We start from the raw sequence: 27,991 nt of genomic DNA, 5'->3' as shown, positions 1-27,991 counted from the left end.
GGTGAGCCAAAGCCAGGAGCTACTAGGGTAATACTTCATGGTCCATAAACGAAAAGTTGTTTAATCCTGCTATCTACCCATCCAAAGATACTTCTACTTAGCTACTCAGTCTAAGATGTTGCTTTTAGTGCTTGCCTCTCATCATTAAGAACACTATTAGCAATCTCTGTAGAAAGAAAAAAAAAAATCAATGTATCAGACTCTCAGGATGTTTTTATGTTGGGAAGAGCACCCATTAAATTATCATGAAATGTTCATGGATGCATCAGAAAAAAGATGATAAATGAAGATCTTACAGTTAAATTGTTGACGGCAACAGAACAGAGGCTTGCCCTGTGGGCAGGAAGCTGGTTTATGTACGTCAGCTGGTTCAGGTCCCAAATGATGCAGGTTCTGTCATCGGATCCACTCACGAATATGCTGTAGGTCACAGATGCAGCAAGGCAGGTCACTGCCTGAGTGTGCCCATACAAAGCCTGGTGGGGAAAAAGCAACCAATAAACCACAGCAGAGGATGGCTGATTTACTACGGAACCACAGTCCTACTGTCATTTGCTTAGTAAGAACAAGCAACCTAGTCATTCTTTGCAGAACTGAAAAGGCTATGAGGGGGAAATACCAAAGGATCTTATAGAAGCATCCTTGTCCTCAAATCATGGTTGAAGAAAGTTGAGACTCCAAGAGATTATATGACTTGCCCTGAGTTACACAGTAACTCAGCGCCCTTGGCATACATTTCAGACTCTACGACAGTGCTTTATGCTCAGCAGCAAAGCATCATTTTTCACTTCAGTCCATGCAGTTTTCAGTAAAATTTATGCTTGGAAATTACTGTTTCTCAATATTTAAAAAGCATTTTGAAATAAAACTTAGCAGGATATATTTCAGTGACCTTCTCAGTCTTATCTTTCTGTTTTTCTGAACTAATATTTTTCCAATTTTATTTAAGAAAAACAGCATTTGGGGAGAATTTTTGCTTTAAAGCCATATAGGAATTCCTTTCTCTCTCATCATTACACAACATTCTTTTGTTGTTGTTTTATAAGTTCCAGAGACACAAGGAGTGCCCAGTTCAATTTAGCCTTATTTAAACAGTTTCATAAAAAAAGACTACACTTTGGGCAATTTAATAGCACAGATAGAAGTCATGGATTGAAGTGTACTGATGACAATTGTTCAATGCAGCATTCTCAAGTGACAGCAGTATACATTTCTGCTGCATAACCACCAATGACAGTGAAGCCTGTAGGGCAACAGAGAAAAAGTCCTTCACAGCTTTCCTAAAAAGCCTTTCAGGGCTCAACTTTTAGCTGCCTTACTGTGAAAAATCAGACCCACAAGTTTTAATATTGGTTTTAACAGTAAATGCATATTCCCTGCTGGCTTTCTCTACATGACATAAATAGCACATCTTCAGGGTCTGTCTCAGTTCAGCATGGAGCAGGAGAGCCACAGGTCCCAGATGATTTTTGCAAATATATTTCATACTCTTTTCCAGTGTGTGACTGCGAGACTGAACTCTTGCTGGCTAACGTGTGCTGCCACTTGCCAAGGTTACTAGGACAACAGTGTTCAAACATTAATCCACTGGTGAAGAAGCTGAGCTGCAGCAGGTTACGTACTACTGAAGGTGACCTGCAACTGCAAGGGACGATCTTCAGCTTGTGATTTATTCCATTCACAAGAACTGTTGACTAAAATACTGGCACAAAATGGGGTCTCCAACAGTGGTTTTCAGAGGTCAGAAACACTCTCAACTGAGCATAGAAAAGGAGGCTCAGCAATAGCTTTGGACTGGCTGTAGAACAGTCTCTTTACAAAGGGCTGGACATAATCCAGTGCCTGTGCTCAAGAACTGCACAAGAGCTCTGCAAAAAGGGCTGGGACAAGGCAAGTTCAAGGGCTCCAAATATCGTCTCCTTCCTCCAAAGCATGAAAGAAAACATACCCACTGTGACAGCATCCAAACTGCCAAGCTAAGCCAAGCTGAGCTCCTGCACAAGTTTTAATAAAACCCTTTTTTTTCCTCTTTTTAACCCAGAAAAATCCTACCTAGCAGTGAAGTACCTTAAATACAACCTGAGGGTGGAAGAGAGAGCTAGACCTGAGCGCAGTTATAATCTCAGCTTCAATCCACCAGTGTCTCAATGCATATACATGCAAAAACAGTCGCATGCTTTCAGCTCTCTACTGTCTTCTCATTATTGCTCTGCAAAGACCGGCAGCTTTTCCCTTAATAGGAAATAACCTGCAGCATGTCTGCAGAAAGAACTGTGAGGCCTATGTCCAGAGTAAGTTCACAAATATCAAAAGACAGAAAAGAAGACCAGCTTCACTGTAGGAATGCTTAGTCCATGAAAACTTAAACCAAGTTTGACCATCCAACTTAGCTGGCTGACATGGACAGAGACGCTTCACAACTATGCTCAACACCTCCCTGAGAGGTCTGTGTGGCAGACAGCGCAGCTTGCCCAGACGCTTCTCCAAGTCTAGGGTTTCATTTGGCCCAGAAATTCTGGGAGCCGGATTGCACAGATCGCTTTGCTCATGAACACCGAGGGAACTGGTAAATTGCATAGATCAATACTGAGGCTATTATGCTCAATCTTTAGTGTTCCATGAAACTGGAAGCAGCTCCTGCTAGAGAGGGAAAAGCGACTTTTTCTGCTGAAATATAGTTTCTGTACTTTACTACATTCCAAACCAGAATGTGTCAGTCCCACGAGACAGCTGGTAAGTGAATAGCATCCACTTTATAGCACATCAGCTTTACTTAAGCAAAGCTCACTCTCAGGAAAGATGATACAATTTTTTTGTTCAGCAGAAAAAGCAGCCACCATGAAACAGTGAATTACATGAAAGTAGCAAGTAATTCACTGGAAGACATTTAGAACTGTAGTTTAAATTTACATCTATGCCAGACAGTCATCAAAAAAAAGCCTCTGCTAGCAAAGAGAAGGAAAAAATACAGAATTGGTCATTGCATGATCTCATGCCACTTTGTGGACTTTGGCTAATACCAGATTAATCACAGTGGAACACATCAGCAAAGCGGATTTTAGATTGTTAAAGAGAAAGACATTATATTGGAGAAAAAAAGACAGCCTCTTCAAACAGTTGCCTGAAACTTAAACTGACCCCCTGACTGGTATAATTTTGATGTTGATGAAGATTAATGCTTATGCTTTTCTCTACTGCTATTTCTTCCATTTCTATGTCCATGTCCTGGTTTGAAATAATAACCAGCTGGATTAAAAGGTCATCACTGAAGATCTTGTCTAATATTTCTGGCTTCTCAAGCAGGAAACATCATAAACCACAGAAGAGAGACTGCTCTAAACACAGTTTCCCCCCTAATTTCAACATACAAGAATTTCAGATAAATGAAGATCTAAATACTTCTCTAGCATCCCAACAGACATTGAAGTTTTCACATCAATTAATGACAAATAAAATGTTTTGGCTCAGGGTATGGAAAGCACTGAAATATCATCTGAATATTCCTCCAGAGCAAATGAACAGAAGAAGCTTCTAACACTTGGAGACCTTGCTGATCAGTGAACCCTTTATTAGTTTGCCTAAAAGTAGCAGAGCATTTTCTGTCTCTTGCTTTCTTAGGGGGAAAGGGTCCCATGCTGCCTTTCAGATATGATAGAGATGTACTCTAGCTTTACTTGTAAAGTTGAGAACTCACCACAGCTGAACCACACGAATCTTGAATGAGAATTCACTTTTGTAAATGAAATAGTATTTATACAGCTGTTTGATGACTATAGATGAGCTCCAAATCAACAACCACTAAAGGACTTTGAACAATGAGGACACAAACTATATCATTCTTATTGAATGCATCCCTACCTCATGGAGTGACAGATAAACCTTTTATGTTCTGAATTTAGGTTGAGAGAAAAGAATCGAGAACTTTGCCTAGCTGAGCCTTCATCTCCATCAGCTAAGTTCTCAGGGTGTTTTGGATATCCTATCCATTGCTGTAGCAGCCCTAAAAGAACTATAAGCATCTCCAGGTGATACTGGTTTTTGAAAATAATCCAAGGGTTGGCTGCACTTCAAGTAAGAAGAGCATATGCTTTATCTTCACTGTTTCTTTGATTGTGATAAACTTTGGAAATTCTACCAAATGTGAAAAAAAAAAAAAACCCAACCAAGCAGAGTTTATAACTATAAGCTGTGAGTTTAAGGCATATTATCAGCTCCTGACCTGACAACAGGCTGTCACATGATACTGATGATTATTCGGTTTTTTCTCCCTTCTTCATTCACCCAAAGATGTTACTTCTGCCAGTCATCTGAGCGAAAGAAACTGATCTTTTAATTTTCATTAAGTTTCTATAGCAAAAGAGCCACAGTACTGACCTGTCTCAAGTTTAGGCATTTCACTTTGTCCTTGACCAAGGAAAGTTCCCAAACACACACAACCGAGCTTGTTCCAGATGTGATTATGGTAGTTGCTGAAGGACACACAGCGCAGAGGCACTTTCCCCAGTCTGCCATGCACTCAAATGTAGTCACGTTCTGTGCAAGAAAGCAGCTTTAAGTCAAATGCTCATCTGGCAATACCATGCATTTGTTAATACCAAATGGTAGATTCAATTTTCAGAACCGAACCTCCATTTCTTTAAATCCAGGTAAGAAAAGCTCACCTTAACCACTCTCTGTGCTCACAGCACAGCTGCATAACATGTACATGCAAAGGCTGTGTCTGCACGCGGCTGTGGCTGCATGCAGCTGTGCCATCCTCCAGGGGCCAAGCAGGAAGGCTGGGCAAAGGTCAGTGTCTTAAGTCTTAGGAGACCTGAGTCCCAATCCCTCTTGTGTCGCAGACTTCCTACATAACTTAAGGCAAGCTCATTCTGCCACTGTATAGTGACAGAATGCAAACATTCACTGTAGATTAAAAAAGCTCAGGCTGTGATGGCCACTGCTAACAGAGTTAGCGCCAGGCTCTGCAAACCTCCTCTTACTTGGATTGAAAAGACAAAAGCCAAAGCACTAAATTCCATTCTGTGCCAACGGCTCTGTTAGCAGCACCCAAACCAGTCTAAACCAAGGTCAGGTCTATTACACTTTGCTACAGTTACAATATAAACATCCTTCTGCTCACATTCTACATTAGCTCTCTCCCACACCACGGAGACAACACTATGGTGCTAAAGATTCTGGTGGAGCTGGACAGCACAGCTACAAAAACCGTACCACAGACAGAACAAACATTTACCTATTCACAATGAGGACAAAAAGTTCTTTTAATCTCATGTCCAGAGGCACTGTTGACCCAGAGAGAACTCAAGTTGGACTCCTAACTACTTCTCACAGTGACTGTGTAATCACACTCACTATGCTCAGTGTCATTAGGCTCAGTGACACCCTGACTTTTGAAGAGACAAAACAAGTAATTTATACCTACAGCAGCACTATGAATTGCTAATCACTGATTTTAATTGAAATCAATGGAGAAAACTCTCAATAATTTTATACAGTGAGCAGAAAGTAAAACACATCTCATGGCTTTTTCACTTCCATTGAATGCGCGTATGTCTGTAAAAACATAATGATGTGTCTTGTACAAACACCCAAGTCAGTATCTTGCTGAATGATGTATTCTGCTATTCTGGTACCCAAGCTAACTCAGATGTCTTTGCATGTCATAACATTGTCCCAAACACACCCAAAACTCAGTGTGTTTGTGGTAGAGGAAGAAACTGGATCTGTCAAGTGCCCTAACAAGCAGTGTGATGACATAGACTGTTGATTTTTAACAGCAAAGAAGTAAGAGTATTACCTTTCTAGAACAGAAGACATTATTATTTTGAATGAATGCACTCGGCTAAGCTTGGGAGCCAGAGGGGAATTGACAGATGGTCTTATCTTAATTCCAGCAGAAAGTTCTGCCCAAGGAAATTCTAATCAGTGGCCAGGAGACCTTGTATTGTCCTTACAACCTGTGAAATGGGGTTTCTCCTTCATTTTGATGGACAACACAACCACTGGAAGGAAAGCTTGAGATAATTTAGAGGGGAAATGTCACATTTTTGAGCCATGTAGAATGACTTTGTACTCTGTTGGGCTATCCAACCTGAGATTCCTCAAGAAGCTTGACTGTGAGAAAGTCCTGTACAGCATCCTCTGAAATCAGCTCCCTAACAGCCTCTGAAATGGGTGCCCAAACTAGCCAAAGACCACACCATATCATTCATTTCTGGAATGCTTAGACTTTTTCTTATTTACCTTCTCAGACCCATAGTTGCCAAAGCAGCAGGTGAAGTCCTCAAATCCCCAGCAGAATGTTTTGCTCCAAAGAGGAGGCATCAAAACTTTATTTTTTTCGACAGCCAGAATGCCTTTCTCAGTATGAACAATATGCCCAATAGCTCCCTTGGGATAGTCTGACAAGACAGAGAACATATTTAATTCTGTTGGTTTTAGAGCACTTATGTTAACTTTCCTCCTTGCACAGCTTGTGTGGTGAGGCTGGCAAGTCCCACAACTGGGCTCAGTGCTGTGGCCAGGCCCACAGACAGAAATCCACTCTACAACTGAGATTCCAGACAGAATAGCAGAAACACTCTTCTCCAATGGACCACATAAATCCATGCAGAGGGAGTGATGTGCTCCAAAGGAGGGGGTTTAACAGCAGTGTCATTAAGCTCCTTTTCATTGGCACACTGCCTTATGCCATGCACTACAGAGGATGCTGGGCATGTCACCAGCAGCCTCTGTAGTACAGCTATGGGAGCCCACTGTCCTCACAAAGATGTGTGATGTAAAGGACACCACTGTGGGATGACAAAGTAGATACACTGAAATTTCCAGACTTCTTTATGGTAAGAAAAGTAGCAGACCAAGAAAAAGATGAAGAAAAAGAAAAGATTTGAAGATTGAGAAGTGGGGAAAGACAAGCAGTATTTACTTTGCTGTTGAATATGAAAAGAGAGAATGTGAATGGGAAACAGTGAGCTTTATGTTTCAATTTAACATATCCAGAATGTAGAAGACAGAAAAGATTTAGGTGTCTTATAAAAAAAATCTGTTCTGAACTCTACAACAGAAGTTTCAAGATTTCTCCTGAGTATTTGAGTGTTTTCAATGCCCATTCACAATACACACATACACAAATAACAATTGGCAGAAGGGATCTTGATTGCACCAACTCATACAAAGCTGTGTGGCTATTTCTGTCCTCTTGAAAATGCAGATTCACTCCATCCAAGAATTCTGTACTTATTAGCTCAGAAAATGGAGCACAGCCCCTGCAGCACCTTTTATTGTGACTGGTGAGAGTTTCAGATTTTGCAGGCTGCTCATAAAAGGAGGAAGAATTCCACTTGAGTGAAAGGACAGCACAGTTTCTCTTCCTGAACTTTTCCCTTGGGCATTCCTGGATGGATGTGGTTTCATGAAGAGCTAGAACAAAGGAATGGCATTGAAAAATTAATCTCTATTTGCCAGATCATGCAGGAGAGACATCTGTTTAAATCCTTAATCATAAACTCCAGTACTACCATACATGAACCTCTTCATTAAAATAAAATCTTACCCTTATTACATTTTCATCAGACTACATCCTTTCCTCACAGAGATAGGAAGCTAATCCCAGCAATTCAGGAGAAGAGAGAAAAGTATAGGTGAGACTTTGAGCTGCTTTTATTTGACTGTACCCATTCCCAGACTAGTGGTTACTTGTGACTGTACTGAAGGAGCAGAATCAGATTTGATGCCATCGCTGTACGGCACACAACAGGAACAGCACGATTAGAAAGTGGAATCACACACGTGTGTGGGTGCATACTGATGTAGTACACCATCTGGAGAAGTCTACAGCCTGTCTTTCAGCAGATTTAAACCAGAAAATGTCTCTGATTTAAGTTTCTATTCTTGCTTTCCTGTTGAAATACTGCAAGATCAAAATAAATTATGCTTTCTACTCTCATGATAAAGTGGTACCTGCTTTGGTATCTGTCCAAAGTTGCTGATAAAACCCAGGATGGTGCTCTTAATCAGAGGATCTTTAATGTTGTTGAGGTCCATCTTGTCTCCATAGAAGTAAGGGTGATAGGTGTTAACTGCTTCCACCGCAGCTGAGCCTTGTTGCTTGTGGCCAAAAATCAGATCTATCCAGCAATGGAGGTGTGCACTGACATAGTCACTTTCCAGTGCCTAAAACCAAAAGAAAAATAATTAATTCAGTAGAGAGTATCCATTACAAATGCATTACCACTTCTAATCCCTGCTGGAGACTTAAATTCTCTACAAGTGAATCTTCAGACTTTCAGTTCCTCCAGTGCCACCATTCTCAGCTCATCCTCACAAAATGTGAACAGACATGAAAGGTGGATTCCCACAGGAAAAGGAAGGACAGAGTGCAGCATGCTTGACTTAATAGACTCCAGGAGCAATATCCTCAGAGACAACACAGGCAGGTTCCACAAAGCAAAGTGCAAGCACTCCACAGATCTTAGCACATCCTCCAGCTTCCAGCACACATTAAAGCCTGGGTTATCATGTCTTCACCAACACTGTTACTGACACAAGATGGTTTAAATGAGCAAAACATTTAGCATTTGGTAGCACCACTTTGCTCTATAGGAAAACCACAGGTGAATTTCTATTTGTAGAAATATGCCTTAGTTATGAATCACACTGAGTAGCAGAGACGTTATTTGAAAAGATACATATAAACATAGATTGAAAAGGGAGGTGACTAGAAGAGGGGCTTTAAGTTGGGTCTGAAGGATACAGCATGGGAGGCTGCATGCCATGAAACAGCAAAGAGAATGTAGAGCTTGTAGCGAAATGGCAACAGGTGCTGCAAGCCAAGACAGGCAAGGGGTTTTGCAATAGCTGAGTTGGGGTGCAGTGAGGCAGCTGTATGACAGAAGCTTCAAGACTGACTTGGTTTGATCAACAAACATTTTGTTACCCTCGCAGCGCACCACCAGATTTCCTCATCCTGGAAAAACTTGGGGTCTGAACTTTTTTCCCTGAAATGGTTAACTTTGATTAGATTTGCCACCCATAGTGACAGGTGTGTGGATTAATGGGACCAGAAAAAAAAATCACTACTGGAGAAGACTGGGAGAGATGCTACAAGGCAATACATTCACCCCAACATGGGCACCCTAGAAAGCTCAATATAATCATAGTGGAAAACTTGTGCTTGGAAGACCCAGACAGCAAGTTCGTAAGCAGTAGAAACAAGTCTGAGTTGAACCTTTGCCCATCTCCAGGTTAGCCAGCCTTACCCATGAGGCTTCACTAAATGCTTCTGCCCCTGCCATCACCTGCTTCACCAAATTTTTGTGCATTCCCAAACAGCCTTGCCCAATGATTCAAGCAGCAGTGTTAAGCATTATTAAAAATACTTTCCTATCTCCAAATCATTTGACTGTGCAATACTCCCTGATGCTCAGTTAAAGGTCTCCCAAGCAGACCATCCCACCCAAAACACAGCAGAAATAAACAAGCTAATGGGATCCAGAACAATGGCTCATTTCACAGAGCAGACAGTTAGCCCAGTGCAGCTGGTTTAAATGACCCTGCCCACAGCTATAACGATCACAGGGCAGCTCAGAGAACAAGTACGGCATACAATCTGTCCCCTGCAAACAACAGGAAAACACTTATGAACAGACTCAGAACTCATCCTCATTAATAAAAGCAGTTAGTCCATGAATTACAAACTGTAAATTTTGCCTGGCATCACTGCCAGAGCAAAACAAAGCAACCAACAGAGCTGCAACTGTGCAGCCTCTCAGTATTTCACTGAGCACTATGACAAGCCCAGCCAGGAAGGGAGAACTTGTGGTCTAAGTAGGAAGTAAACAAATTTCTTTAGTATACTAGATTCCTAACTTATTAAACATGAAACAGGGAGCTAATCAGAGTTTTATGTCAAGAACAAATCTTTGCTCTCATATTCTTTAAAGCAGTAGCCAAACCTCAGAACAGTGTTGACCTGGATCTGATTAATGCACCAAACTCACTGTGAAGGCTCCTAAAAATGACCATGATACCAGTAACAAGTACATCCAGTCTTGTGTATGATTTCAGAGGAGACAGAGACCCTCATGTTTCAGAATTCAAGATCTCTAACTCTTCACTTCAGGGTTAGACAAACTTTCCCAGGCAGGCTAATCAACTTTCCACAGTAAGATTTCTTGCACCCTCCTGTGTAACAGCTAGTACTAGCCATGGTTGGAGATAGAATATTGCACTGACTGTACATTAGGTCTGATCAGGTCTGGCAAATCATTAAGAATACAAGTCTATAAACATGATCTTTCATTTGCTAAATTGCTCCTATTTGAGATTTGAATTAATTTGTAAAAGTTGTGTGGCTTTATCAGCTGTGCCAATGTTATCAACTAGTGCAGCTCAGTGGAAGCAGATCTGTAGAACAGAACAGATGGTAGAGAGGGCCCAGTATCCACATTATGTGCACTGTGGGGGCTTTACTTCAAACTAGATCTAGTCTGCTCCCACAGGCTGAATGCCACCAGCATCTGGAGTGCACAACTGGAGTGCAGCTTTTGGTTTCATTTAATCCCAAACAAATCTAGTTCACACAATCTGAGATCAGTCTACAATGAGAGCAAAACCATGCCATGCAGGGATGATTGATAGATTCATTTCCAAACTGCACCCTTACTCCAAAGTACAAGGCAAAAGCAGATGTTCCCCATTGTATCTAAGTACCTTCATAGTGCTCACCATTACACAAGCAGTAAGGAGCACAGCTCAGTACTTTCCACTCCAGACAAACCACAATGTAAAAGACAGCATTTCTACCTATGTTTTTGCTTAAAAAACATCAGCGTAAAATTGCAGCAGCTTTCAGGCATCCATGGATTTCTGTCTGTAGCACCTCTGTTAGGGAAGGACAGTGTTGTCTTTCCCACGTTTGGTAAACCAGAGAACAGAGACTAAGCACCTTGGAAGGTCACAGAGGGAGCATGAGATAGAGCAGAGAAAGGAACCAGAGAGCCCCAAAACCTCCATGTCTTCACTGGAGTCACTAGGGAACACCAGGGAACTGTTGCGTGTTTGACCTCAGTGGCCAAAACGTATTTGCAGTGGGTGGCTGCCAGGGAAGGAATTGGGCACCCCCTAGGCTCAACTCTTCATTTTAGCAAGGACTGTACTTTGAGTAGCAAGCCTGCAGTGCACACAACACTTAGATAAGGATCTCCTTCCTCATAGTAGATGTATCATCGTGTGGTTACAGGCACTGACAAAAACTCAGGTCTCTCTTCCCTTCCACTGCCTTTCAGCGTGACTAGAGCTCTGAGCCTCTAAATCACTCTCTAGGCAGCTTCAGAGATATCTGACTCAGTAATACCTAATATTGTGTATATACAGGAGCTTAAGCAGTCTGAACATGGCTCTTAATCTCTCTGCATCTCAGTTCCTTGGCAAAAACATTCTCTCCTTATCCCCTCAAGCTTGCAAATAGGCAGGGGACAGAGTTTGACTGAAAAAATAGAAGCTAGGTTCTGGGGGAAATTCAGACACTGAATAGTGTTTTCTTTCCAAATCAGAGCAAAAAGCCCAAATCTCAAGTTTTCTCATGTATTAAAATCTGCCCCCCACCCAGTTCTAAATTTGGAAAAACTACGTCCTTTTATCTTACTAATAATGAAGCTATATACCATACAATACAATACTAGTTATAACAGCTACATCATAAAATAAAATATTTTCAGTTCAGCCTGTAATCTAATATAAAACATTGCAATGAAAAGATCGTTTTGATAACAAAGACAGAAAGTTGAAATAATTTATTGAGACACTTTCTTGTTACTACTGACACACTCCCATTTCAACCTGACTAGTTTTCTGGTGAAAAGCTTTTCCGTACACTTTTTTTCCAGGCAGGTCTACTCGCTGTGTGCTTGTCAGCCCAATAATACTGGGCTGTGATCCAAGTTATACAGGTAACTGCCACAGAAATACAAGGTAAAACAAAGAACAAGAAGATTAACGTAGCTTCTGTAAAGGGCCTGATTAGTCACTGAATATGCTGTAAATTCAATGTACTGGCTTAGGTTACGAAACTGTGTGGCAGCACACCATTGAGTCAAGCTACTAGGCATGGAGACACTTGAGACCTGCTAATAATAGTAAGCAGCTATTTTCCACACCACATGACTTGGAATATCATTAATTCACAAGCTTTTATGTATTGAGGCAGGATTCTGGGGCAAAAAGTGGTACATGACTACTTTCAATCACATTTTCAAAATGATTGAAAATAACATTTTTAATAAGTGTATATGAAAGTTATCAATTTCAAAATAGGTAAAGTAGCAAGATAGAAATCTAACAACTTTTAAATATTTTTTGGCATTACTGTTCTGACACAGATTTGAAGTGAAGTGTTCAAGTCATAAATTCACAATAGAGGCTAAAGAAAGCCTCTTAATTAAACCAAAAAATGAAATATCTCACTATATGCTCAACACCCCTAAAAAAGAAACAAAGGTAGGACTACTGCACAAAAAAGTAGGCAAGTACGGGCTCAGATCACATCCATGTTCACTCACAAGAGTAATCTAAGCACATGTGAATGAATCCAGAGTTGAACAGGCTCACTCTCAGAGTTATTCACAAGCAAAAGTGTTTGCAGCATCAGGAACCTATAGACACAGCATGGGATGCAGGTGCTACAAAGCACTGACTTGTCTTTGGAATATAAAGTTTTAACAACAATTAATTCTTCACAAGATATGCAGATGATGCACACTACCAGGAGCCTGTTCTCTTCAAACTGGTTTAATAGAAGAAAAATTTCTTCAGGATGGATTCACAGCCCATAGATCAGCTTATAAAGTATTTTTTTGTTTGTTTTTTAAACATGGATAAAAATGGCATTGCCAAACATGGGCCTAAGGCTAGATTACTGACAGCACCCAGGTGGCTGCAGGGCAAAGGAGATGTAAGAAGAGGCCAGAACAAATAAATCACATGCGTAGAGTCTCAAGAGGGAAAGGAGAGACACTTTAGGTATGAGGAGTGGAGCCATACAGAAATTCAAAATATAAGGGCATGGGGAAGGAGATTTGTATGCAATACCAGACAATGAAGATGGTACACTTCCATTTGTCTCTGTACTGACTTGAAACAAGGTATCAGCACATCAGAAAGAATGAGATGAATGTTCAAGAGAATGCCCATGAAAAGCACGTAAATGATTTAGTAGTATGGACAATCACAAAAAGTATGGACTCTGAATGCAGCACAGAAGTACAAAGCAAGGGACATGAAAGTAATGGTAAGTTAATGGGAGCATGGTGGTTGCTGTCAATAGTTAAGAAACAGTGGAGAAAAGAATATTTATAAGACAAGAGTATGAGACTGGTTTTTCAAAACACGAACAAAAAATTCAGTCAGTAAGGAGGTCAGAGACAGGATTTAAATCAGCATTTGGAGAGGTCAGCTGAGGAAAGGCTTATCTGGAGATATCAAAATAGAGAAGATGGTTGTATCCACAGGTTTGGATACAATCACCTAGAGAGATTATAGAGAATGAAAGCTGAACCCCCAAGGGCAGGACCTGCATAGCATAGGAGAGGTGAGAAAACCCACTGAGGCAGAAACTGAAGGTACACATAACAAACTAGGATGATGCAATGCCTTGAAGATCATGGGCTATTTGTTTAGTCCCACCAATGCTAACATATAATCATCACGCTTCTTATACATAGCAACAATCTGCACACACTCACAAATACAGATTGACTCCTTTTGCCAAAAGAAATCTCATGAGGTAATGCAGGGGCACTATAGTACAGCCCATTACCTTTTTAGCTCTAATAAAAAGAGAGACCTGCACCAAGATATTCTGTTGCAAAGTCTGTGTTCAGTGCAACAACCCTCATACAGAATTGCCTTTGCACTCACTGCTACATAACAGGCAACATCATACAGAAGTTAAGACTTTCTAACTATTAATAGATAGCACTAATTGTAGTAAGTCTCAGGACCTTAAAGCTATTTGCTTTCAAATCGCCAAGGCTGACTCCATTAAAGGCAGGAAATCACATTACGTTCCCCCACCCCAAATAAAAAAGCAATTGTAGTCCTGGCGTGACTCAGAGGTGGAGGTAGATAGTTTAAATAAACACACAGCTGGTTAGCAACAACATGGAACTGTATGCATATAAATGCCACGTGCATGCATTAGGTTATGGTCACATATATTTATGGGCTGATAGGTCCATGCCATGGACCTAGATACAAACCTCACTTGGTCTGGAAAGCTGGCCTTGATTCAGGGTGAATTGTTAGGCAGACAAGTAGACATGCAAAGTTCAGAACCCACATGAACTCTGCAAAGGTGACATGCATTTGTATCTAACATTTTGGTTTGTGACTCTGGTCTTCAGAGTTTCATTCTCAGTGGGACCCAGTTCAGCATTTTGTCACAAATCTTGATATTCACTGACCTGTCTGTGCAGGAGAATGAATTTATGGGGGTCCCCATCTGCCCAAGGAGGAAGCTGCACATCTCCCAGCACTGTTCCATCCTGCATGCAGCCTGCAGGAATTACAAAAGGAGAAATAAAACCAAGAATCACACACACTGCAAATAGGAACAGCTTTTCCAAAACACTGAATTCAAAGGAAATTGAGGTGTGATTTTCACAGATGCAGTTTCAGGTTCTACATCAAGTATAGCTTCATAGAACACTGCAGAACCAATTTCTCCTGGGATTTCTCATCCAGTGATAAAGCACTGAGAAGATGTTCTAGTAACTGTCACTAATGCAGTAAAAATATGCATGTCCTCAGCACAAACCGTTTTAGCACAGACTGCAAACTTAGACAAGACAAACCTGTTGGCACAACTCTTTTTATACATAATCCTCTGGGCCTAACTGCCAGATATTCCTACTAAAGCAGCCACTGAGAGGGATTTTGTTCTCAAGTCCTTTGCAATCTGATTCCTTTCAGAAGGTGAGCATATGTTCTTAAATCAGAGCACAGTGTTGCGTAACTGGATGAATTAAAATCTAAGTTGAGGCTCAGGTCTGGGACTGTAAGTTTCCTTACAGCGTAGTGGTGAACAAATTCATTTCTTGGCTTTGCCTATTGTAAAATCTTCCTGTATATTTGCTCTTCATTGGCAAGATTCTTGTGTCTTTTTTAGGTCCCTCCACTTAATTCCACTCAGGTCAGTCTCTGGATCTTGATTTCAGCCAGGCTCTGTTTCTTGGCCTCCTCTCAGGATGAAACTAACCCAATTCTTTCTTATCTTTTCACAATCTTCTAACATCTTTTCCCCATTCTGCTCTTTTCTTAGCATGTCTCATTTCACTGAGATCTTAAATACAATTATAGCTAGACCTCAATACCATGGATTAAGTTGCCTTTGCTATCAGCAATTTAGGATGATTCTTAAGGTGTTTCTCCTCTGCCTTAACTGTTAACCGACCTGTGTCCACTACAGAAAGCAGCTCTGCATTGCAAATGCAATGAATTTCCTGTAAAGTGAAGTGAATCAGGACTGCCACGCCTATTTCTGAATACTAGTTTTTCTGGATTCTCTCTGACCCTCCATCACTGATGCAGAAAGGTCTAGAGAAAGTGTACATTCAGAAGGGATTATGATGCTGCTTGAGGCCAGGGACAATATATGAAGTTCATGTGAATTGTGCAGAACCTTTCAAGATGATAGTGAGAACATTTGGCAACTTTAATCACCAGAGACATGAGATTTAAAATAACACCTTTTACCAACACCATTTAAACAACTGATCTGTCTCCAAAAGTCAAATTAATATATTGTTCATAGCCACAAAGATGTGATTATACAGACCAGATTTTCAAAAGCAGCCAACTAGACTGCTTATATCAAAATCCTCCTTTGTCTGACAAAATGTGTAGTTCCTTTGCACAGTAACTAATAGGAACTACAATCCCTTCTGAGCTGAAAACTTGGTTCTTCCGATATCATTCAGGTATCAGAAGCTTGTATTCTTGTAGCTGTATTTTAACAAAAATTGATCTCTCATCACTAGAAAGCCTCAACAGTCTGCATAGTCCAGGGACCAGTTCTCAACATGTGATCTGGATCTTTTCCCTTGGCAGGGTGCTGAGGAGTGGAAGGAGAGCACTGAAGTCCCTTCCAGAACTTACCAAGTTCAAAGTTATTTGCATTAGTTAGGAACTCTGGCAAGTAGAAGAATTCAGGGATGAGTTCCCTGACATCACTCATGTTGTCCCTTGATGCTGATTCCCACGTGCTCTTTACACTGTGAAACATCCTGTCTGCAACATCAAAACTCCCGCCCTGTGAAATGGAGACAGACAAAAAGACTGCAGTGTGAATATTCTGTTAAATAAAAAGCAGATGCAGAATCTTAGCCAATTCTGCAATAACCACCTTATCACATGTTTGATATCTCAAGATCTGTCCCAGCTCGATTTACTGTGATATTATATTAGGGGCTAACTTAGTCCTGATTTGTAGATATGTAGTTGAGAATACCATAAAGCTTGGAGACTTAGCATAGCTTGCAGTAACACAGAGGCAAGCAGAAATGATCATGTGCAGCTTGAGAATATCGGCATACCCATTATTAATGGTTCTGAAGGCAATTCATTCCTTTCATACCAAAGTGATTTGCAAGCAGTGGACACAACTTCAGTGTTTTCACTTCAGTTGTGACCCAAATAGTCGTGAACAATCTTATGTGCAATTCTCCTGAGAAGAACCTTTGGGGAAGGGGGGGTACCACTGAAATAACATTCATCAGATCCAGGCAAACAGGAAAGGCCCAGTGGGCAGGAGCCTGCAGGGAGTGTTCATTCCTTATGGGAAGGAGGGACAGCATAAAGAGGGGAAGAAAGGAAGAATGTCTGGGTCCCAAGGTTAACTGGTGTGTAAGGAAGGAGAAACAAACTACATCACATCCTGAGAGCATTTGAACATGTTTAGTTTAATGAGAGTCAAACACTAGACAAAAGCAGCCTTAGTAGCCCAGGACATCATCCTGAACTAAGGCCTCAAGAAAAAAGAAAAAAAACCCCACCATAAACAACCATAAATAAATCACTCACTCAATGAAGGGTATATGCCTTGCATTGAAACCATATTTCATACAGGATTTTCTAATGGGATTTCAGATACTGTATGCATTTGTGAAAATCTGGGTTCACCTTTACATAGGGATCCCTACATTGAGCATGAAAGGATTTATTTTAACATAAAATTTCTACAATAATGGAAATAACCAAATAGAAATCAGGTTTTGGAGATCATCTGAATGAGTTTGTCAGAAAAAAACAAGCTGTTTCAGAAGAAAGCTAACTTTTTAACTGTATAAAGTGACAGAACCAAATTGTTTCTCACTACCTAGTTCAGGTGCTGGCAACAGTATAGCTGTCCAGCTGCAGCATGCTCCCAGGCTAATATAGGCATTTCTCATTGGGGTTAATTAATTTGGATTATATGTCATGGGACATAACACTACATCCCACTGTCAGGGCTCAAGAGAGATTATCAGAGATAGAACAAGTATCTTTAAATAGTTCTGCAGTGCAGTGAAAATGTATGAATGATTGCTCATCCTCAACCATTCAATCTTCAAAGCTGCTTCACTAGGCAAAAAGAATAAGCCAGCGGGTTTGCAGAGTGAAGACACTAAAACCCAGAGGCGGTGCAAGAGTCAGTCTGTTAATGAATATGAGATGCAGTCAGGTTCTGTCTATGGCTGACCTCTTGCGAAAACTTGATAGCTTTTGGTTAGTTTTCTCTCTGCCTGTAGACTGCTGCATGTGCCAGATGAGGAGGATGCTGCCCTTCTGCACAATAACAGTCAGCTGAAGCTTTGACTTGCAATCTATTAAATAGAAAAATAACATCTAAGCATCCTCATGCTGTAAGGGTGGGATCCCACTCCCATGGACCAGATGAACCCTGAGCAGCAGTTCCCACATTGGTTTCTGATGGTAAGAACCACAGCCCTTTTGACCCGCCGAGTACCTGCTCACTTATGATGCAACTCCTTTGGATCTATAAACTCTGCTAAGACTGGGAACTGCAAGTAAAAAAATAACTTTTGCCATATCTTTTGTTAGGGAGAAACTACCCTCATGGATAAGCTATCAAAACACAGAAGTCAATAAACCCTAAGTTCTGAAGCCACATCTCTTTGCTTGTCCTTTGAGATAGACTCCCACCAAAAGCCAACACATATTCCAGATGGAAAGACCCCTGTTTCCCCTGAAGTCAATTCTGACCAGGCTTTTGGTCCAGCCTCATCTCTAAATGACAGCATAGTTCTGCTTTATCTCCTTGTCCTTCTTCGTTATACCGCTGACAGTTGTGAATCCTTCCCTCACCCACTCAAGGGACTGAATGAAAAAGTGGCTAATCACATGAGTAAGCCTAGCTGGAGTTAATCTGATGCACAAGGTCATCTTGTTCTTGATCATTATTAGGCAGGGACCCTTGGAGTCAAATTCAAATTGAAATTAAAACAGAGTAGAAGAAGGGCTATAAATAAATCAACAGCTAACAAGTATCTCATTGAAGCTTATTAAAGGGCTTTGTATATTTAATCTGCACACAGTGTGCTGTGTCTGGTGGTGATTGATGCTTTTTCATCTTTTTTTGCAGCTTTTATGAGAGCTGATGGTAATCTCCTGAGAAACAATATGATTTGTAATAAAAAGATTACCTGTATTAAATAAAAATAATATATACATAGGAAATGCTGTTAGCGCGACAAATCTGGTTAAAGATATTACCACCACGAAAAAATGTGATTTTTTCCCTGGCTGTCTAATTCATTTTAGGCAAAAGTAATATCTTTAAAACTTAAGCCTGTATTATTTATAAAGGAAGCAATAACTGATTTTCCCATTTCCTATATTAATAAATTTATTTGCATATATTTATATCAGAATTAATGAGTTTTCTCTCTCTATGAATGCAAAAACTGCACTGAAAGGGAAAAAGAGAATCAAGAATTGCTTTATGCCTTTGGATTGCAAGTCAACATGAACTCTTACGGCTTTTCTATAGCTAGACACAGTAAGTCTCTGTTTTATTTCCTTTCAGTAGAAGCCTTACACTGTCATCAGGAATACTGGAAAAATTTGCTTTTTAAAACTACAGTTCAGCAGGGTATATACAAAGAAACTAGTCAAAAGTGGTCTCTAGAGAGAAGTTAGAACTTCCCATGTTTATAAAACTAAGTATCAGTGATCCTTGGTAGTGCTTTAAACCCAAAGACCTCAAAGTGTTTGTAAGAGATGCTCGTGAAGGTGCAAAGACTTACCACATACCCAGAGACGCTAAGAAGTAATTACCTGCAGACAGTGCTTAAATGACTGCTGAAGAGTCAGTGACACAATGAAGAGTAAGAACCGTATTCTCTATAAGTACCTTTGAGACGTAAATGCCAGGAAAGAAGATCAGCCTGCTAGCTGAAATGCAACAGTGGGATAAGAATAAAAGGGGATAAAAGCTGAGTTGAATCAAAAGCAAGTCTCACTAATCATTGAGGGCATGGGATCCTAAACTGAGTTTCCAGTGAAGACACTAAACACAGAAACCTTTGCTGCTTTTTCATGGTGCTAAGAAAATTCCTGAAAGGAAATCCAGGAGGTACTTGACTAAGGTGAAGTGGAAGGTACCATGCAACACCTGTCTGATGACCCAGTTTTTCATCCATTCCAGTACAATATGCAAAGCACATACACACTTTTCTCCAGAGTCAGATCTCCATACACTTAAATAAAATGTGAAATAATAAGGTTTTGTAAACTCCTGTACAGTTCCCTTACTAAAGGCAATGCTTCCTCACTGCCTTCTTCTGTAGTCAGGTGCAAATCAATTCTTCGACTTGAGAAACAGGATGTTATGCCAACATCAATTTTTCACAAGGGGTGCACCTAAGTTGTTGCATCTCCTTGTCATGTACATTCAGAGTGGCAATTTGCAGTTATAAGCATAGCTTTTCCACTTTTTAAGATGCTGAGAAGCTTTCACAGCTCCCAACTCAGCACCCTTCCAAGGTCTTAAGTTTGGGAGTACTCCTTTTCCAACCTCCTCTTGATTTGATCATACAGTTCTCAGGTCTGCTGTTTGCCTGACTGCATCTCAGAGCAATTCCTAAGCCACTATAAGACTAGTCACCTGGGGAAAATGACAGCGATGACCTCAGCTGAACATGCAGCAACATAAGAGCAAAGGAATGAGAATGGAAGAAGTTCAACAGTTTCAGTGGATCCACACCCAGACAAAATTTTGAGTGCTTCAGATCTCAGCAGCCTATGAAGATAACTATCCCCACAAAAATGCTGTTTACCTGCTAATCACACTTTAACAGAGCTGCAAAGCAGCTACTCAGACTGGGAACTTGTTATGCATGAAAAGTGTGCCAGTGTGATGCAGCAGCCTTTGTTGTTTACAACAAGAAACAACTGCTCCACAGTCATTCATGACTGCAGCTAACATATGGCTCACAGAGTGCGATGGTAACCATTGCCTCAGGTGGTTCACTAACCCATCAGCTACTGCTGGTAACAGCTGATATCATAGGGCTTATTACTTAATTAGCACAGAGCTTTATTTGTATTAGTTCATTTGAAAAAAAAAATAGAAAAAGAAAAAGAAAAAAGACCAGCACAACAGCAAAGCACTTGGAAAGCTGCAGGAGGCATGGCCAGCCCTCAGCACACATACAGCAGTCTCTGAGTGTCGAATATTCTGGCCTCGCAGTCTCCCTCACATTGCTTTATAACAATAGGCAGATTTCAGCAAGACACTCCTTAAAAAATACACTTTTGAGGACCTGTCCTCCTAGCAGACCCTGCTACAGCCCAAGTGTCTGGGCTTGTGCATCACCAACTGCCTGCTGAAGAGGGCAGTCAGGAAATTTGGTGTCCCTGTATGCTGACCAGCTGGGCAAGGTAAGCACAAAGTTCAGTTTCCATGAAATTCAATTCCATGGTGAGTGCTTTTGGCACCATAAAACAGTGTCAAGTTTAGAACAAGCTAAAACAAAATACTCCTTCTGGAGCACTGGATGTAGTCTCACCCACTTCTCCTTCTGGGAGCTGATCCCATGATCCCTATCGTTTCCCACCCACCAGAACCTGTGCATCCTCATTTGGCCCAGGAATGCTCTTTATGCCACCATAGCCAGCTGCAAGTGCTTGCCTGTAGCCATGTTACTGTATGGGCACCTGGGCTTAGAATACCTACCATGAAAGTCTCATCTGTCCCAAAGTCAGAAGCTTATGTTCAGACAGATAGTGAAACATTGTCTAGGTGTTTACATGCCTCAGCTCTCACAAAATGCATCACAGGACCAAAACTAAATAATCCTTCTCCCTCAGAAAAAAACAAGATCATCAGGCATCAATCATGCTGCCATTAAGATGTTTTCACCGAATTCAATAGACATAGCATATAGCCTTCAGTGAGTCCAGAGTCCACATAGAGTATACAGAAAATGTCAAAAGAATTAATCCCCCTTCATTACACAGCCACTATAATGTGCTACATGGTTCATAACGAGGTGTAGGAGGGAAGCTATCTTGCCCCCTTACCTGCAGAGAACAGAAGGTCTGGGTAAATGGCTCCATTCGGACCAGGTAAGATGCCACTATAATTGCTGATGAATAGTGAGTACAGTAATGGCACTGGGCTGACAGGTCTCCTGGAAATTGAACACAAATCAGATTCCAGTGCAAAATATCATCATTTCAAGCCCATAGCGTCCAGTTACCGCAGCACAACTAAATAGGAAGCATCTTTAAAGCAGATGTGTTCAAGGATCTGTGAGCAAAAGCACACCTTGCATATTTGCATTGAATGTGCAGTTACTATCATCTCTGTATGTTGGTGGTTTTTTTCCTTCCACATTTCATTTTCTGAAGAATAAGGCCTTTAACTTTTCAGACCATCCCTTTCCCCATTAGTACCAAAAAAGGTCTTGATCTCCAGAGGTCAACAGCCTCAATGTTCTGTTTCCTTTTCTTAAAGTAGCTGTTAGCTAAGCTGTGTACAGCAGCCTTCTACATGCAGCTTAGCTAACAAACAAGACTAATGTGTGCAGCTTAGCTAACAGCGCAGTCTTTTCTAGAGAACATTGCTTTTTGCTGTAGCATCTCTTCCTGCTCAAGGGAAGAAAAAAGAATGCAGCAGTACAAGGCACGTAAGGCAGTGCTTACAGGAGTAATTTCTCTTTGAATCCTCAACTAGTTTGTATCCAGAAGCGAGAGGACCTCCTTGGCATGGTGCTTCCCTTAGCCACAGCTCCGGAAAGTTTTTGGGTGACATTTTCCAAGGGATTCACCAGAATCCCCAAAGGCCTGAGGGGACTCAAGCCTCTGCTGTCTGTTAGTCTCCTAAAACACTCACCCTCACTCTTCTCTACCTCATTGTAGCGCTGGATGAACTTGCGTTTCCTCTCCACAGTCTGTGCTCCCATGGGCTTTGACAGGTCCCGAAATGTATGAGGATTAGTAAGGTTTAGAGTCTGAAAAGCAAAACCAGCAAAGACGTAGATTTTTAGATCCCTGAGTCTTAGACATCATGAATAGCTCAGTGACACTGGATAGCAGCAAGGCTGTGTTGGAAGTTTCACCTCTACAAGAAGGTCACAGATTCAGTACTAAAATACCCATCTCCAGAACTGGGATTGGACTTGAAAAGAGAGTGGCAGCATGTGCCACTGAAAGGATAGCATGTACAAGGATCTTCACAAATAAAGGACCTGGCAGGTTGCAAATTGCTCTCAAGACTTTTCTGTCCAAACCTCTTTGTCAGGGGCCAGAGAAGCCTGCCCCTGACTATCTGCTGAGCTGATGCAGCCTGCCCTTAACTAGGGATGTATTTAACAGATGTTCATCCACCTTTCTGAGACAGAACATTATCCTCAGTGTGCTGATTTGAAGATAAGGCTAATCTATAAAGAATCAGTACAGTTCAAATAAACTATCTCAAATTTTGAACCCGTGGTCTAGACCCCTTTTCTTCAATGGCATCATTCAACAAACCTTTGTATGGTTGCTATTGTAGAAAGTACAGAATGCTGCAGCGAGCACTGACCTCTGAGTGATAGTCAGCGAGGACCCATGGAAACACAGGATACTGCATGTAATCATTGTAGCTGCGGCCAGCCAATGTGTTCAGGTACATGAGGTAATCAAAATTGCTAATCTCCCTTTTCTGCCGGGAAAGGAAACAAGCATTAAAATCTCCTAACTCCACCCCTGAAAACAGTGCCTCAAAGGCACTCTCAGAGCCCTGTGGTTCCCAGGTCCACCAGGACAAGAATTATAAATAGTGTAATCAATCATCCATTGCCATTCAGATCAGCACAATATCTCTTATACCACAACCCATTCAACAGAATCTTTCTTCATTCTGGCTCTTCTTCAGACAGGCCATTTGCATTTGTCTATAATCATGCAGTGCTTTTATGCTGTATTTGCATAACAGAGCACCTTTTCCCAATTTAAAAGGGAGCCAAATGCATGCAATCTGTATATTGGAAAATCCTGGACAACTGCCTGTACAGAAAAGGCTGCACAAAGTGCTACATATAAACAAGAAGGTATAGATTTCTTCAATGTGTCTTAGGTCACCAAGATCAGGGGTACAGGGAAGTAAATGCATCTCTCGGCTAAGCAAAACTTCTGGGAAAATGAGAGGTGCATTGATTTAGATGGACAGGTGATCTGTGAACAGTCATTCAGCTGGGTGGCTCTCTTTGGTCTCAGTTTAAAAATGTGCATAAAATCACACTTAATCTGCCGGACAGTAGCACCATATGTTTCACAGCAGGAGGAGCAAAACCTCTGCAATAACCAGATGTAAATACTCTGCTCCTCTTGAGAATAACCGTACCTTCAGCAGCAAGAGAACAGCTTAGGCCTTGAAGTACATACCTACACACACACATATCTGTGTGCAGACACACAGACAGGTGCTGAAATTCTTCGCTTAACCAGGTGAAGCCAAGATTTAGCTTACCTGCCACTTCTGGAGCATTGTCTTTTCCCCTCCTGAGTGTTTCCTGTATGGAACAAACATTTGATTGAAATGGCCTGCTTCAGAACAATAAAAGAAAGTCAACACCTTAACATCTGTGCTCCCTGTACCCCCTGTTCTCATCCCGCAGAAATGAGAGAACACCAAGACTAGAAGAACGTTGAATTTTCATGATTGACCAAGTAATTAAAAAATCAGAGTGTCATCAGTTAGGTTAGTGCAGCACAATACAAATTTCATTACTGCTTTCATTAGGACTGAAGGCTCTGCCTGGTGAACAGGGATGGCCTAGCTTCAGATGGCTGATGAATTTATCACTGTCAGTCACTCTCCCTATGACACGCTGACTTTCCCTAAGCTACTTGCCAGTCTTCTCCTGAATGAAGTGCCACTTAAAGTATGACATTTAATAAAGAAAAAAGAAGGAAGTAGGGTGGTGGTGCTAAGGATGGATTCTGTTTGCCTTAAGAAATTGCTGCAAACTGCCATGGTGGTGCCATACGGTAAACTGCAAGAATTCAGAAGCTGACTCACAGGCAGGGAAGATGCCCCTGCAGTAGAGGCAGATGGACAGCTGGGGACAGCAACCTCCTCAGCTGTTCCAAGCTAAGCCACACCGCTAATCAGTCTGTGCTCCCGGTCTCATCCCATTGTTGAGCTAGAGTGCTAGTGACAGGTACCATTAAGGCTGTCTGTTTCTATTCTGAAGCCTTGTTCTCAAAGGCTTATGCTTTTCTGAAGCATTCTGAAAACACTGACTTGAAAACAGAGGTGTCTTGGTCTCCATATCAAAGATGATATTTTTGCACAAAGCACTTTGAATCTAATGTAGTCCTTAAAAAGTGGGTTGCCATTTTTATGATTTTTTTTTTAAGTAATAGACTAAATATGGTTTTTCCACTTTGTTCTCAAAATGCAACTTTTTCTGAAACTTTAAATAAGAAACAAATCAGCTGAAGGCAGATTCTAAACAGGGTAATTGACTTGAAAATGTGAAAGGGTCAAAGGTTCTGAGCAAACTAAAGTCACATTTCAACTACACTGAACTAGAAGGTGTCTCAGTATCTGAAGGCCATGGACTTGCTCTTGTCAATTCCTAGAGACCAAACTCAGACAAGTGACAGCTTCTGGATTAAAGAAACTTTCAATCTGCCAAAGTAAACAGGGTTACTGATATGATATGATATAACTGTAGTAGGAGATGCTTTTCCCTTTGAGTGTACAACTTTAATCCTAAGGTGCCAGGTCAGAGACAGGACTACTAACTTCCCGAAGAGTAAGGAAATCAGTTCAGCCATAGATTATAAAACTGCTACAGTAATAACTAGCTGCTATTTTGCACTCTTGTGCTCTGTATTGGATCACACTAGAAATCCACAAAGCTAGGCTTAAAGCAGCCTCAGAGATCTAAATAAAACACCAGAACTGTCTATGATCATTACAGTTTTATTGAATTTGCAGTATTAAATTCTTGTAAACTACCTCTCATGATTATGAATCATTATTTTACTGCCTATTCGCTCCTGGACCAGTTAATAGTGTACATAAAGGAAAAACACTATGGTTTACTCAACACAGTATTTTATTGCTTGCTTAGGCACTCTTTTCAGAGAAAAGCGTGTATCTGAGGGAAGGATTTTGCATAGCCTAAGTAATGACCTATACCATGAACAAACATGAAACCCAGGCCCAGTTCTAGCACATGGTCTACAACTCTCAAGCTTTGTTTAGTTCTCCTGCTAAGCATATGAAACCTAACAATGATAGGCTATGTTTATAGAAATCAGGCAACACAAAAAGGTGTAGTTCATTTCTGATATGGGAAAATAGGATCTTCACTCTTTGTCCTAAAAGAATGAATTGATTATATGATGGTCTAGTTTACACAATGTAAATCAGAAGAAAGTCCATTGACTAGAGTAGAGTTATGGTGGCTTTCCACTCCCAGTTTGAGCCACATGTGGCTCAAGGATGTAGGAATTCTAAAGTAGAAAAGGGTTATCATGAGCACTTACCCTTTACAATTCAGCCCTCTTGCACTATATGTAGATTTCACAGAGTTTTGCCCCACTGGCCTTTGTAAGGTCTCCAACAGACATTCGGAACTCAGAGAGAGTATCTCAAAGGGACGGAACAGGATCAGGATGCCTGGCATTATTTGAAGTGTGGTTGGATTAGGGTATTTGTCACAGAGGGATCAAGTTAGGTTCTTCCCTTTCCAAAGGGGCAGGCTCACTCACTAAAACTGCCCAGGTCTATTTTGGATTTATGGCTGAGTTAGAAAGCAGGGGATCATGTAATGTACAAACCTGCTCAATCCATCAGTCCTCCAACATTTAAAGTGGGAGCTTTATAAAATACTATACACAGGACTAAACTGGGCCAGTCTGTGTATATGTTATGCAAATATACATATGTTGACTTGTGAGTGCCATGACCCTCTAGTGGAACTCTTGCTTTGCTTGTCACAAGCCCTAACAGCTAATAAGGACTCTACAAGGGTCAAAACAATCCTCTCTGCTGACTTTGAAAGCTGCTATATAACTCAAAGAGGTCAATAAGTTCACCACGTCATGAAAATATGCAAGGCTAAATGTAGTCACTCCCCTGTAAGAGCCATCCTTCTGGGTTTTGGGGGACCAGGCAGGATGCTGCCTCCAAGTCCCCAGAGATCTGGAATTCTGCATTCTCCCTTGTTGACTTGCAGGGGCTCAGAACAAGAATCGCATTACAGGCAGCTCAAGCCTGTTCCTCCCTTCTCCTTGGTAATCAATCAGCATTCCTCCAGCCAACACCTCTCTAGCCAGCACAGCAAAAGCTCAAAGTAGATCAACTGCAGCTATCCAACTGCAGTAAGTGCATTTAAAAATAAATAAATAATCAAAGGCTGGTTTGAAAAAGAAACAGTAGAAGTGCTTTATAAATAACTAAACTTCAAGAGGGGGTGAAGTTATGTGAAGTCAAGAGAAGTACCTACACATCTATCTATATCTAAATCTATAAGGTATTGGTAGGGCACTAGCCATGGCAGAATCTAAGCATGATGTATACTAATGATGATCCACCTTTGGCTACACTATACAAAAGTGATTTATTAATCCCTCTTCCATTAACATCAGACTATGATCTCACTCTTGTGATAGCCAGTGCTCTCCATTTGCTAGAGACAGGTGGACCTCAACCCATTTGGAGATTCATTGCAGATGAGATAATCTCAAAGGATAAGATTTTGCCCCCACTGAAATGAATACAAAAATTCCAATAAACTTAATGGGTTCTTAAACTTTACAAAGCTGCTTTCATTTTCTTTTTGTCTTCCATCCTCCAGACTTCTTAAGTCTGCAAAACAGCGCCAAGGCTCTCCTAAAACTGCTTTTCCTAAAGAATCTTTGCAATTACCAAGAATATTGTAAGGAAAATCCCCTTCCCAGTAAGCCACAACCTCGGTCCAAGTCCTACTATTAAAAGAGGAAAGAAGATGCCAAAAGGAATGCCAGCTTTCCCTGTGAAACAATCAAGTGTCTCTCAAACTCAGAAAAGTGTTAGGTTAGACTACTTTAGAATAAAGGTACAGCATCCTCCTTGTTTGATTGTACCAGTCTACCTTCTGGGGATTCTTACTCTGTGCTCAAAGAATAGAAATATAATACAAAATTTATGAATAAGTTTAATATTAAAATAGGGGTCCTTGAAGTAGGATGTCTTGAAAGGGCTAGGGAGGGAGAAAGGAATCTCCCTCATTTACGGAACACTGTTTGCACCTGTTCACAGGCTTAAACCAGACAAAGGAATGACATTTCCACTGCAGAAATGCTGCACCCAGGCACACTTTAGGTCATGAAGAAAAACATCAAGTAAATTCAATTAATTTGTTGAGGTGAGCAGAATGCAATCTCCAACCCTGGAATCAGGCAAGCACATCAACATTATCAGATTCTTTATGCCAATAATATCCCGGAC

General features: G+C 41.0%; 2 protein-coding genes across 4 annotated transcripts in view; one reads left to right on the top strand and one right to left on the bottom strand.

The window, feature by feature from the left end:
- Positions 1–27,991, bottom strand: part of WDFY4 (WDFY family member 4) — a 147,233-nt gene that overhangs the window by 7,636 nt on the left and 111,606 nt on the right. For all 3 annotated transcript variants that reach the window (XM_052798548.1, XM_052798550.1, XM_052798549.1), the window contains exons 48-58: positions 24,014–24,056; positions 23,087–23,206; positions 22,397–22,514; positions 21,583–21,692; positions 16,156–16,309; positions 14,463–14,554; positions 7,963–8,175; positions 7,278–7,422; positions 6,247–6,404; positions 4,375–4,533; positions 297–476 (exon numbers count right to left, since the gene is read on the bottom strand). In XM_052798548.1, coding sequence (XP_052654508.1) covers positions 297–476; positions 4,375–4,533; positions 6,247–6,404; positions 7,278–7,422; positions 7,963–8,175; positions 14,463–14,554; positions 16,156–16,309; positions 21,583–21,692; positions 22,397–22,514; positions 23,087–23,206; positions 24,014–24,056 — 1,492 coding nt within the window. The remainder of the gene's footprint in view (positions 1–296; positions 477–4,374; positions 4,534–6,246; positions 6,405–7,277; positions 7,423–7,962; positions 8,176–14,462; positions 14,555–16,155; positions 16,310–21,582; positions 21,693–22,396; positions 22,515–23,086; positions 23,207–24,013; positions 24,057–27,991) is intronic.
- Positions 1–27,991, top strand: part of LOC128146791 (V-set and transmembrane domain-containing protein 4-like) — a 94,981-nt gene that overhangs the window by 58,115 nt on the left and 8,875 nt on the right. The window lies entirely within an intron of this gene.

Source organism: Harpia harpyja, chromosome 10 (assembly GCF_026419915.1).
Source record: "Harpia harpyja isolate bHarHar1 chromosome 10, bHarHar1 primary haplotype, whole genome shotgun sequence".
Taxonomy (NCBI): Eukaryota; Metazoa; Chordata; class Aves; order Accipitriformes; family Accipitridae; genus Harpia; species Harpia harpyja.
This window is presented reverse-complemented; position numbering and strand designations above follow the sequence as displayed.